Source organism: Leptinotarsa decemlineata, unplaced genomic scaffold (assembly GCF_025532065.1).
Source record: "Leptinotarsa decemlineata unplaced genomic scaffold, Ldec_3_MD MMD2_tig00078346_RagTag_RagTag, whole genome shotgun sequence".
NCBI classification, from domain to species: domain Eukaryota; kingdom Metazoa; phylum Arthropoda; class Insecta; order Coleoptera; family Chrysomelidae; genus Leptinotarsa; species Leptinotarsa decemlineata.
The window spans coordinates 2,360,722-2,373,448 of NW_027412724.1; the positions used below are offsets into that span (position 1 = coordinate 2,360,722).

The following is a 12,727-nucleotide window of genomic DNA, read 5'->3' on the forward strand; positions in this document are numbered from 1 at the left end:
GTGGGGTAGAGTAAGGGAAGGGGAATATGTGAAAAATAAAGACCCACTAGGTTATTTATTCAAGTATTGATGTGAGAATTGGGGAATAAATCCAATATAATATTCATTAGATTCATGATTTCATTTTAACACATTCACATAAATGAAATTTGTTTGAATAATGTTGAGAGAAGTAATGATGAGAGAAGTGTCAAAAGGTTTTGGAATTATACTCAGAGCATTACTAGAATCACCTTTATTTATTCTCTAGAAAAAATAACTATTTTACAATTCACACACTTTCAAATGATGGAAATTCTATACAATTATTCTATTTAACTAATTTTATTCTATATACTACATGTGACTAGAAAATGACTAGAATGAAGGAATAAATACTGCCCCAACCACGCAGTATTTTGTGTGCAACAACCAAAATAGATATGCACTCCAATATTCCTTATTTTATTTTTTCATTCATAACCTTAAAATTAACATGCAAGTTTTTATTATATTCCTAAAATTACAATTTTTTTATTCTAAACATACATCTAACTTAAACTAAACAAAAATATATTTACAAAAGGGGTTAGGTATTAAGGAACCCCTGGCACATGGCATCCCATTCCTGAACAAGAGGTCCATATTTTTGGATGTAAGCCAAACTCTTTCCTTGTTGCGAATCTTCTTCTTGAAGTTTCGCCCTAAGCAAAGAGAGTCGCTTCTCTAATTCCAGTTTCTGGGCCTCGATGGTGGAAATATCCGCCATCAAGGCCCTTTTTCTGGAATCAGAACCATCCACAACCTTCTTTTCCCTCAAATATCTCTTTTTCACAGACTGTGCATAGGTAATAGACTCTTTGAGTTTATTACCCTCTACCACAGTCTGTGAAAGGACATTTTCCGGGCCAACCTCTTGTTCGGAATGCTCAACACGTACCTGGGGGGTGACTGGAGGGGGTGACGCATTCCGATGGACCTGGGGGGTGGCTGGAGGGGGTGACGCATCCCGATGGACCTGGGCGACGACTTCCACCAAGTTCTGCACCTCCATCACTGGAAGGGGTGCTGTAGGCCAACCACCGTAAGGTGAGTTCTTTTCACACTTTTTGCGAAAAGCACTCAACTTACCACCCCTCCCACCTTTGGCTTTGGATGCCTTCACAGGTGCGGACTTCTTCACAGGTGCGGACTTCTTCACAGGTGCGGACTTCTTCATCTTCTTGGCCCTCTTCACCGGTTTCTCGAACTCATCCCCTGAATCGATGGGGGATAATGGTTCGATGGGCGATAAGAAGCTTTGAAGATGCGATAAATCCGCCAGAGACTCGTCCAGGTCCGGGTTGTAGACATTCAGTAAATCTTCAATTTGGGGTGCTGACGAAGAAGTTGGTCCACTGAATGTCGACAAAGTTGGTGGGGGGTCAATCTCCTCCTCCTCGGGGGTTGGTTTGAAGTCCTCGAAAAAGAACTTCAAGTCAGGAGCCGCCACTTCCTGGGTGGAAGTCATCCCCGGTGGTGGAATGGGAGTCGCCACTTCCTGGGTGGAAGTCATCCCCGGTGGTGGAATGGGAGCTGCAGCTGGTGTTGCAGCTGGTGGTTGTACCATGATGTCCTGTAGGACAACCACCCTCCTCCGCTCTACATCCTCCAACTGTCTCTCACTGAGAGTAGTAATCGGGGTCATCAGAGCATTCCTCAGAAAAGACATGATTCTAGAAAGAGAAAATGAAAATATTAGACAATATAATATAAATAGTATGGAAGTGTGTACTTACATCAAGCTGCTTGGAATTTTCAACTAAGTTGGCTGGCAGGTATCTCAGGTTGGCTGCTTCTTTCGAAGGAAGACTGCAATCGAATGATGAACTGTGGCCTCCTCCTCATGTTTTATAGCCGTATGCTCCCTACCACTTCGGGTGGGAATGGGAGTGGGGGTGGAAGTGGGGTAGGATAATTCGTTTGAAATATTCGACAAGTATGAATTTTACAATTTGTTGAACAAACCAGGTAATGAGTGAAAAAATTCAATTACTCGATTGCTCTTCCAATAAGGCAATGAGTAAATTTAATTTCTTGTCACTTATACTGTTTTCATCTTTCAGTACATTCAAAAGAATTCTTAAATTTTGTTCGGAACTTGTCTGATAGAATTCAATATCGTTGTGGCCCCAAGGTAATGTCTTGGTGGTATTAGGAATGATGAATCGCTTATCATCATTATGTGATAGCGCGACTTTATTGCACATCAACGTGTAAATATCATGTAAATCACTCCTGAATACATTCATCTTTCTAAATATTATACCGCCTGTTTCAACAATCCTAATGTAATCTTCAATTGAAATTTGATTTTTTATAACGGATTTTTTAATACCTTTTGCTTTCTTTATTTCATCAGACACACTTTGTACATGATATGCTTTCGCACCGGTGCCATGGAAACTGATGATGGGATCACTCGGAAGTTCATCCTTCATATTTCCAATCACCGATTTGCTAACTGGCACATTGAATTTATTACCCAACCTATAGTTAGAAGTGTCAAATTTGTCAACATTTGCAATCATTAAATTATAAAAATTATCCGTCATTATTTTCAGTATCAAAGAATCCGTATCGGTATAGAGAAGAGAAGCTTGTGGTCCGTAATGTTTTTTGATGACATCATAGAAAAAATCATAAATGACTGTTTTCGACATATCCAATATACTGAACCCCAAATACAATGGTTTATTATAACAAACCTTAACTTTATCCATATGTATGACGACAAAGTCTTCCGAAAATATGGATAATGTTTTGAAATTGGGACGAGCTATCAAAGCATTGGCACCCATACCTCTTCTTATGGATTCCCAATGTGTGACAATTCGGATGTCTCTTCTATTGTTTACATTTTCCATCGTTTTGCCAAATATGGAATTTATATTCAATTTGAAGTAACCCTTCTCAAACTTATTGGTAGCCTTATTTCTCAAATTTGTATTTAAATCGATATATTTTTTCAGCCACGGTGACTGATTGAATCTGAGAATTCTATGAGTTTTCATCACCATCAAACCATTACGGACCGCTTGTTTCAAATTCCTATAATGAACGATATATTTCTTTTTATCATTCAAATTAGGAATAAGTTTGGGTATTTTGGACTTTGAACCAGGTGGTATAATACTTTCAACCAAAAATGGTAAATCCGAATGTAGATCGTGTAACTCGACAGGATAATGCACATCTACTTCAAGTATGTATCCTTGGGGGCTATCATCTGGAATACTATTGATATCCAACTGACATATTTCACTGGCGGTCAACCAAGTGAACCCACCAAAAGGTAATGATTGAGACATGCTATGACCATACAGATTTGTTGCATCCAAATACATTATGAAAGATGAAGGTTCTTCGGGATTATAATTTGGAAGAAACTGATTGTTTGCAATATGCTTTCTCTCCGAACACTGGCTTACACCACCACGTATACCGTTTTGGAGAAAATGCACCATATCGATATCAGTTAATAATTCCAAGTTGACACCCGTATACTTCAACATAGCATCCCAAGAAAGACCTGGAGAAGTGAAATAGTGAGCAGGATCCAATTTATATGTATCTAAACTCATATTTCTAAAATTTTCAAAAATATCGCACAACAGTAGAACATCAGATTTTAGGTATATGTCAGAATATTCACCCAAATCTTGACAATTGAATGTGTTCCATACCTGCTTTACTCTATCATAATCCTCATCAGAAACATGTTTTTCATTTAATTTATCATAAAAGTCCACCTTTGATGGTATACTAGAATAATTTAATTTATCTAAAGAATCGATAAAACTGTACGGAAAAACACCTTTCTGCCTCATAAGTTTGAATTTATCCTGTTCCGGAAAATATTTTCTTGTTTCCACAAAATGTTTTTCATCTAAATTGTCACCTAACTCTTGAAGGGAAGCAGCCATAAATTTAAAACTATCGATGAACCTTAATTTCAAAAACTTATTTTTCGTCACTCCATTGTGATCTACTATTCTCTCCATAATTATATGTTTCGTGAAGGAAACATACTTTTCTTTAGTTTGAGCAATGACATCAACTTTTGTTTTGTTTGTGCATAACTCTTTTATGAACAAATGACAGTCATACCCACTGAGATTATGAAAAATTATGGGTATAAAGTTGGGCAATTTGAAATTGAGGTTACAAATACTATGTGCAGCTCCATTTCTTTTTTTCCCGGTTAGATGGCAGTGGTCACGCACCTTAATATCACCATCACCAAATGGTTCTCCACATATACCACATGTGGCGGCAATATTGAAATCATGCTCTTCCTCATCAGTCAATGGACTCATTGGAATGACTTTCTTCAAATATTTGTGATAAATATTGGTGACATCAGCCTCCAAGTTTGACACAAACACTTTAGCTGCATCAGCACCTCTATATAGTACAAATTTAGATATAGAATCATCAAAAGAGCACTTTATGAGGTAAGAAAAAGCATATGGTTCATGAAGATATGTTCGATTTGTATAAGAGTTAGCAGGATTTGGCTCATTAGTATGCACTGGTTTCAGAATAGATTCGAAATCAGCATATACAACGAATGGAACCCTCAACTGTTTCTCGATATTTTCAAATTTCAAAATATTCTCAGGTACCCTTTTACCAAATTTATCAACCCTGAAATTTGTGGATGGTGTCGTTGTCGATATGTGATTACAATCATTCAACTGATGTCGCAATAAAGTTCGTTCATTATCAAAGTACAATAAACAACCATCACAAAAATACTTTTTATGACCACGGGCAGATATTTGTGATGATACTAGTCTCGATAAATCCTTAATCCAACAATAATGACTATTACCAGAATCATCTGTAATAATCAACAGATTAACATGACTATTTAATCTACGTTTAGAATAGTGTAACGGACCCACAACTTCATATTCAATTCTACCATTTTTAAAAACATTTTCCAACCCATAAACATTGATAGAGCAATCGTTCATAACCTCAAACTTAGGAATATCTTTCAACTTAACTGGAAATTCCATACCTGCTACATTCAAGACGGTTGAGAAGTGGGGATATGATGAAATTTCATTAAGTTTCTGACTGGCAGGGTATAAAGCTGAAGTCACAGCCCACGCAAAGCAGCACTGATCTTGATTAAGAACATTCACCACACTTTTCTTCAATTCGATGAACCTTGGCAATTTGATGTATGAAGACCCTCCGAAGGGGCTATACTTGTTGATATTCACCTCCAAGTACAAAATTTTCTCAATGGTCCAACCTGAAAATATGGGTTTTCTCTATAAGTCCATCATCATCAACATTTTGACTAGATCACATACCTGAATCCCGATCTTGAAATTCCGCTGCTTTAACAGTTAAACTATCTGCAAAACTGCTATAAACCACATCCAAATCATTCGATTGATCAATTACTTCATTGGGACTATTAAATGATTTGATGTCTGAAAGATCCTTAGTTTGCAGACTGTACCGCCCAAACACTTCCATGTTCACTTTCATGCATTTATGGATATCCAACACTTCTTCGAGTAGTTTCACTACTTTCTGCTTAATTTCATTGAAGAATGTTGGGTAATCCATGTGGTGGTTTTCACTGTCCACTCGGTAGCTCACAATTCGACACTTGAAAGCTGTATTGACAATTTTCACACCTTCCCCATATTGAACACATGCATTTGTTCTGTGCTGCAACGTCCTCCGATGTACATTCATCTGATCGCTTGCAATAGTCAAATTGCAGCAAACGCATGTTTGCAGTGTTGGAAGTGCTGGGGGTGTCAACCGTTGCCTCTTCGATGTTGGAGGTCCATCACCATTTGCGGGTGTGCAGGAATCCCGCTGATGACGACGTAGGTTGTCACTACGAGTGAAACTTTTTTTACAATCAACGCACGAATACATCTTGTATATAGAAATATATACCGTACGATAAGGAGAATTTGAAATGAGTGAAACGTTCACACCACACTCCTTATAAAAGCCCAACTCCTCCCCCCCACCATAACCCAAATGAGAGCTACAAGGTCAACATTCAATGCCACAGAGCAAGCTCAAGGTAGTCGAAGTGACGAACGTCAATGTCAAACCCCACACTCAAGGTCAAACACCGCAACGCCTAATCCCACTGTATATTCTGTACACGTCACGATTTCATTCAAGGTCAACATTCAATGCCATGGAGCAAGCTCAAGGTAGTCGAAGTGTCGAACGTCAAGGTCAAACCCCACACTCAAGGTCAAACACCGCATTCAATCTCATACTATGTGTACGACGTTCAAGGTTAGGTGACGTCATACGATATTCTGAACTTATATAGGAATTACCAACAAGGGAGTGGACAATGCCGAACGCCCACTGTTCAAGGTTATATTCTGTACACGTCACGATTTCATTCAAGGTCAACATTCAATGCCATGGAGCAAGCTCAAGGTAGTCGAAGTGTCGAACGTCAAGGTCAAACCCCACACTCAAGGTCAAACACCGCATTCAAGCTCATACTACGTGTACGACGTTCAAGGTTAGGTGACGTCATTCAAGGTCGTGTGACGTCTCAAGGTCAAAAGGGGTGGGGGGAGGCGTTCAGTCGGCATTAGCACCCTACTGTCGTGCTCCGGAAAATATTCCTCATCCGAATCCGAAACATCCTCGAATTCATCTTCTGACAATTGTTCGTCATCAGATTCCATCAGCAACCTTTCCAACTCATTTAGGTCCTTTTCAGAATTGAAATAGTACCGTTTGTTGGGTATTCTGGCTCTTTTAGCGCCAGAAGACCCTGCCTCGTCATCCGCCATAACAAACTCGGCTAACACAATTTTCAGACTCACTGATACTTCTTAACCACGCTCGCAAAATAACAACTGCCCTAGCTGAGTGCTGAACGAATACTAAAGTTTGATATAGTGAACTGCTGATGACGGAAAAAACCGTCATGCGCACTACTGAAAGTGGAAGCATGTCGGTAAAAACCGTCATTAGCATTGAACGTGTGAAACAAAATATTTTTCTTTACCATATGTGGTTGTTTCTATGCAATATCGGCCTTCAAACGCTCCATTAACACTATATAATATGGTATTTCCTGTTGATGATATTTCCTTTTTCAAGATAAGTTATGTTGGGTTAGGTCCAAAGTGAGTAGGTCTATTCAACCATCCACCACACCTATTCACACCTATTCACTCTCGACCAAATGAACCCAGCTTCTTAACGAAGCCGATTGGTTTGTATGGTGAGTGGTCTTTCAGGTCAGATGGTAAAAGTTAGACTCTGCTGAACTCTAAAAACCTGATTCGGTCCCCAGCGGGGCAGACACAAAGTATATATGCTCGCTGTTTAATCATTATTAAGGTAGTTAGATAGTCAAGGTGCAAGATTCCCACCTTGATACCCGCGACAACCTTTCCATATGAGGATTTTTGCACGTCAGCTACACCTGACGATGCCTTAGATTCAACCGTACAGGGCTTTTTCGCTTCTGGTTTTGGTGAATCATCACTGGAGCGCAAACGTTTGCTAACCTGCCCATGGGGGGTTTGTTACTCCACTCGGTCGTTTCCTGGCTGCACCACCAAACTTTTTTTTTAGGTTCAGTTATTGGATCAGGAATTGAAGAGTTGAGAAGCTATCGCTCCTGATCTAAATTTACAGGAAGGTTAGTTGGAGTCGTAAACTCGACATCCATCTCCACTGTAGACTCGCTCCTGATCTGAATTTACAGGGATGTCAGTTGGAGTCATAAGCTCGACATCCATCTCCTCTATAGACTCAGCATCAGAAAGAAAGATTAAGTTTACTCTGCCCATAAAAGTCCCACGAGTAGCTAGGAAAAGAAGGTCAATCACGGCAGAGCCCCGCATTACCGTGACAAGGCGATGCTACGACGGGCCCTCTGGACGAGTTTCACCTGTTACTCTCCACTCACATGACTATCATTTTGATTCCGGAGTGACGTAATGGATCCATGTTCCATCCATTGTCACATATCGATGCAAAAATTCCGGTTTATGTTTAAACATGGCCAAACATTGCTCAGAATCATCAAGACATTCTTGTTTTTGGTCAACAGTGAGCTCGCGCGGCACCCACTATGATTAGAGCTTTATCATAGTCAAATACTCATGCAATGTAAAGCCAACACGTTCTTTTGATATCTTCACAATGTCAGCTAACTCACGCAACTTCACTTTTCGATCATTCTGAATGGTTTTGTGGATTTTTTAAAATGTTTTTTGGTATTACTGATTTATTTGGACATCCACTGCGTTCTGCATCATCGGTGTCTCTATGACCACGTTTGAAGTCAGCAAACCCACGTTTAATTGTCCTTATAACACTTTTCAAGCCATTGTTTCGGTTGAACGGTATTTTTTTCCATCAAGAAATAGTGAAAAACTAAAACACGAAATTGTTTTTAATCCAATGAAAATAACAAAAGCAGAATAACTCACAAACATATGGGTAGAACATCATGAAATTTCAAGAGCTGTCTTGTTGAACGTTACTACTAAACTGTAAATGCGATGAATGAAAAAAGACCAGAGCTATCTGTGTGTTAGACTCAAGACTTTTTAGCCCAGGTACTACAATTCAACCAAATGATATCATATGAGCAAGTGAGTACGTTCTGTTTAAATTTATATTTTCGTTTCTCCGCTTTGCTGAATTTCGGATTTCTATATTATCCCAGTAATGCCTATGAGAATTTTGTGAGTTGTGTCAATTTATTTGCAATTACTGAATGGAATTTTGTTGGCAAGGTCTTTTATATCAAATTTGTTTGTTTTGTCGATTTGGTATTCTCACTACCTACGTCTTTCATTTTCATGTTTGTTTTGTTGCGAAATTGGCCATGGTAGTACTGCGCCCGACTCACGATCGGAAGGCTGTAGGTACGATTTCCGCCTCGACCAGATATTTTTGTCGAGAGAATTTATCTGGTTGAAGCTGGGATTGTTCTGCAACCGTGTTAGGAATCACATGTTGAAAGGTAAGACCTCGTTAATCCTTAGCTCCCACAAGTTTCTCAACTTCTGAGAGTTGTCGTTCGTATGGGGGGGACAGCTGATTAACGAAATAACATATTTTGAACATATTTTTTTAAAGTATGTTTTTATCTATAGGGTCGATGAAAACTCAAACTCATATCATTCAACAATGATGAACAAGCGTCCCATTGATGATCTGTTGCAGAACCTTCGATGTCGACCATTCAAAAATAAATCGCTTCACATCTCTCTGTAGCTTTTACTGCAGTGGTCATAGTCAAATATCCGATTCGAAAACAAACAACTGTGATATTTCATCAAATGATTGATTATCGTTTCAGTCGCCAATATGCCTCTTTCGATAAATCCTCGGAAGTATTTGTGAGACTGTATGACCTGTGGAAAAGTGATTACATAGTTAGCTTGTTCGTACTTGACTGAAGTTTCCACGAGAGTGAATATACCATAGAGCAATAGAGCAATAGAAGGTGAAAATGCAACTCAGTTTGGTGTCACACAATTCTAGGGTTTTTTTGCTTTATGAAGAATGAGAAATAATACTGATACCTACCACTTGTGTTGTAACTAACGTTACTGCCGTTTCGTCCAGTAGGGACGATTCGTTTGAAAATGTCCTCATAAATCGAAAATGCAATAACGTTAGTCACAAATACTTTTTTTTTATTTTTCATGATGGTCTCCTACCACGTAGTAATGGCTACATCCATCAATTTATTTTTTTGCATCCCTATCCTTTGCAAACTTATGTTTGACGAATCGAACATTATCTCCCTTCATTTGCCGATTGGCAAAAATAAAACTAAAAGCAGGTGCATAAAAAACCACCTTGGAATTTTCACAAATTTTGATTTTGAATAACTTTTTCAATTTTAGTTCCATTTCATTTTTTTTTAATGGAAGATAATTCACCCTAGATTCATTGCTATTGAATAGATTTTCTAATGAGGTTCGATTTATACACATTTTACGAGGAAAAATTAAGTTGTTTCTATCTCCTCTGTTTAAGTCACCCTGTGGTGGAATACAGCTTTCGGATGACACTCAAAACAATTACGTATGCAAGCTATTCAATCACTATACATTATTTTTTCATTGGTAACATTATTCGTTTCAAATTTATGAATTATTGAATGAAGCATTGCTTTTCCTCTGCGTGTTTCTTATTTTTCACAATCATTTGCGACTACTCACCCTTCTACTTAGGTAGTCCCAGGCATGTTCAATAGGATTCGCATCCGGGAATCATGCTGGCTAATTTAATTTCTTTACCTACTTCAAATGGTCATTCTAAGGGGTCTTTCAACAGGGACTTCTGAACTTTGACAATTGATAACGACCATATTGTTGAAGCTACTTCTGTTAAATTATTTTTCATTTATTCATCCTGTTTTGACAAATCACCATGGACGGATATATAATTCAACAACACGTGCAAATAATGGACTTGTTTGGTGTTCTGTTCGGGTAACGTACCGAGCCCTTCGCTCATTTTACGGTCGCTTTAATCGTCCTACCGAGAGGACAATTCGCAATGTGCTAGATGAATTTGAGTCCACTGGTTCAGTAAATGATCGACCAACACCTTTACATTGACAAAATCAAGATCTACTGAAAACATTGCCGCTGTCGGTGAGAGTGTGCAGGAGAATCTGAGGCAGTCGATTTCGCGTCGCTGACAAGAAGTCAGCCTTTCGTAGACCACAACTTGGCGAATTTTGTGTCATGAGTTGGGCCTGCACCTGTATTAAATTCAACTCACCCACGAATTGAAGATACACGACCATAGACTGAATGGGCTCTGGAGCAGTTGGTAACCGACCCTAATTTTCATAGAAAAATCATCTTCATCGATGAGGCCCATTTCTGGATGAATGGGTTAGTGAACAAATTTGTTGAATTTGGGGCGATACCAACCCACAAAAGATCCAAGATCGTCCAGTTCATTCAGAAAAAGTCACTGCTTGGTGTGGATTTTGGGGTGGCAGCGTCATGGGTCCATATTTCTTTGAGAACGACGTTGGCCAGGGCATCACTGTAAATGGCAAGCTGTATAGGTCGATGATTGCCAACTTCTTTAGGCATGAAATCGTGCGATTTCACCCCGTTAGAATTTTTCCTGTGAGGTTTTCTTGAGTCGCAGGTGTATGCGAATAAGCCACAAACCACAGCGGTCCTCAAAGTCAACATAACCTATGCCACCGGTGAAATCCAGCCTGATTTATTCGCCGTAGTAACGGAAAATTGGACGTTTCGGATACGCTCCACCCGGAGAAGCCATGGCGGACATTTGAACGATGTTATATTTCACACATAGTGTCATCAATAGATCTTTGAAATGAATAAAAAATTTCGATGATATCTCGCTCACACTTTGTTTAATTTAAATTTGGCGGAATATGGTCTCGTATTGTTGATCATGAGAATAAAGTTGTCGCCTATATAGTGTGAATATAGGATAATGTGATCGGCTGATATATTATCAATGCGTCTTTGTGCTGTAAATTCTCCATCTTCAACAAAAAATAGATCAGTATGACTTTCCAATGATAAACTGATCCATACCGGAAGCCTAAAGTACACTCCATGAAGCTTTCACTTGTTCGCCTCTTAAATCATACGACGAATAGAGGAAATGCAATGCTTCATTCAATATTTCATAAATATGAAACTAATCATGAAATCAAAACGAACTAATCAACAATGTATATGGAATTAACAAAGCTTGCATACAAAACATTTTTGAGTGTCATTTAAAAACTGTTTTTCACTAAAGGGTGTCTTAAACCTTAAACATGGATAACAAAACATAGCTTACTTTTCCCTAGTATATTGTGTTCATATCAGGATTTATTAGGAAGTCTGTATGATATTCATCAATCTGGGATACTTTTTCCTCAATTTACTGAAAAATTAACAAAATCGGTGTAGAAATAAAATGTGATTCGGGAACAAAGTTTCTTGACATTTCAAGGTGAAAGAGTCTTCAGGATCAGCAGTAGCTTCTGAGAGCTGTCGTTCGTATGGGGGCGACAGCTGATAACGGAAAAACATATTTTTTTCAAACCCTGCGTGATATTAGGATATGAGGAAGAATATAAGTTACCAAACATTGCTATCATCGCCTAATGAAAGCAATACAATTATAATGGCCAATGTACTCAGTACAACATTGTAATTGTAACATTTCATGAAGAGAATACAGGATATCATTTCGAGAGATGAAACAATTTTACAATTGAATAGAACCATTGGAATAGAATTTCATGGCAAATTTCGGCTGTTTTTGTGATTTTCAACAAGTTTCAGTTTCCACATTCAAAAGTTGTGCTAGCAGATTCACCAAAAATATGTTCCGAATGAAATTGGATGTCAAGAAAAAAAAAGTTTTTTTAACAGTGTATCCCAGTTAATGATATGATAATGGCCGACCCAATGGATATTAATTCAAGAATGATGGTATTTTATGAATATAATGTCTGTTTTTATGATTGTTTATGTGATACAGATGATTGGTTAGTATAGCTACGGCTTGCTAAGGAACATAATCTTCATAATAGCCGTCATAAGGTGAACTTTACTTAATGCAGGTCCGTAATTAAATGTGATATTTGTGTTTCCAATTTGCATTTCTGATATTGGAACCTACGCGACTAGTTATTTTTCGAAGATGTTCAACGCCGATTAGGAGA

General features: G+C 38.4%; 1 protein-coding gene across 1 annotated transcript; it reads right to left on the bottom strand.

Moving 5' to 3' along the window:
* Nucleotides 1–430: 430 nt before the first annotated feature.
* Nucleotides 431–2,147, bottom strand: LOC141487033 (uncharacterized). The gene is made up of 2 exons (XM_074185775.1): nt 1,758–2,147; nt 431–1,694 (listed from the first exon to the last, which is right to left on the bottom strand). The coding sequence occupies exon 2, from the start codon at nt 1,688–1,690 to the stop codon at nt 569–571; it is 1,122 nt and encodes a 373-aa protein (XP_074041876.1). The 5' UTR covers nt 1,691–1,694; nt 1,758–2,147; the 3' UTR covers nt 431–568.
* Nucleotides 2,148–12,727: the final 10,580 nt, after the last annotated feature.

Coding starts and splice junctions, on each gene's coding strand:
- LOC141487033 (XM_074185775.1), bottom strand. CDS start 1,690: ATGTCTTTTCTGAGGAATGCTCTGATGACCCCGATTACTACTCTCAGT.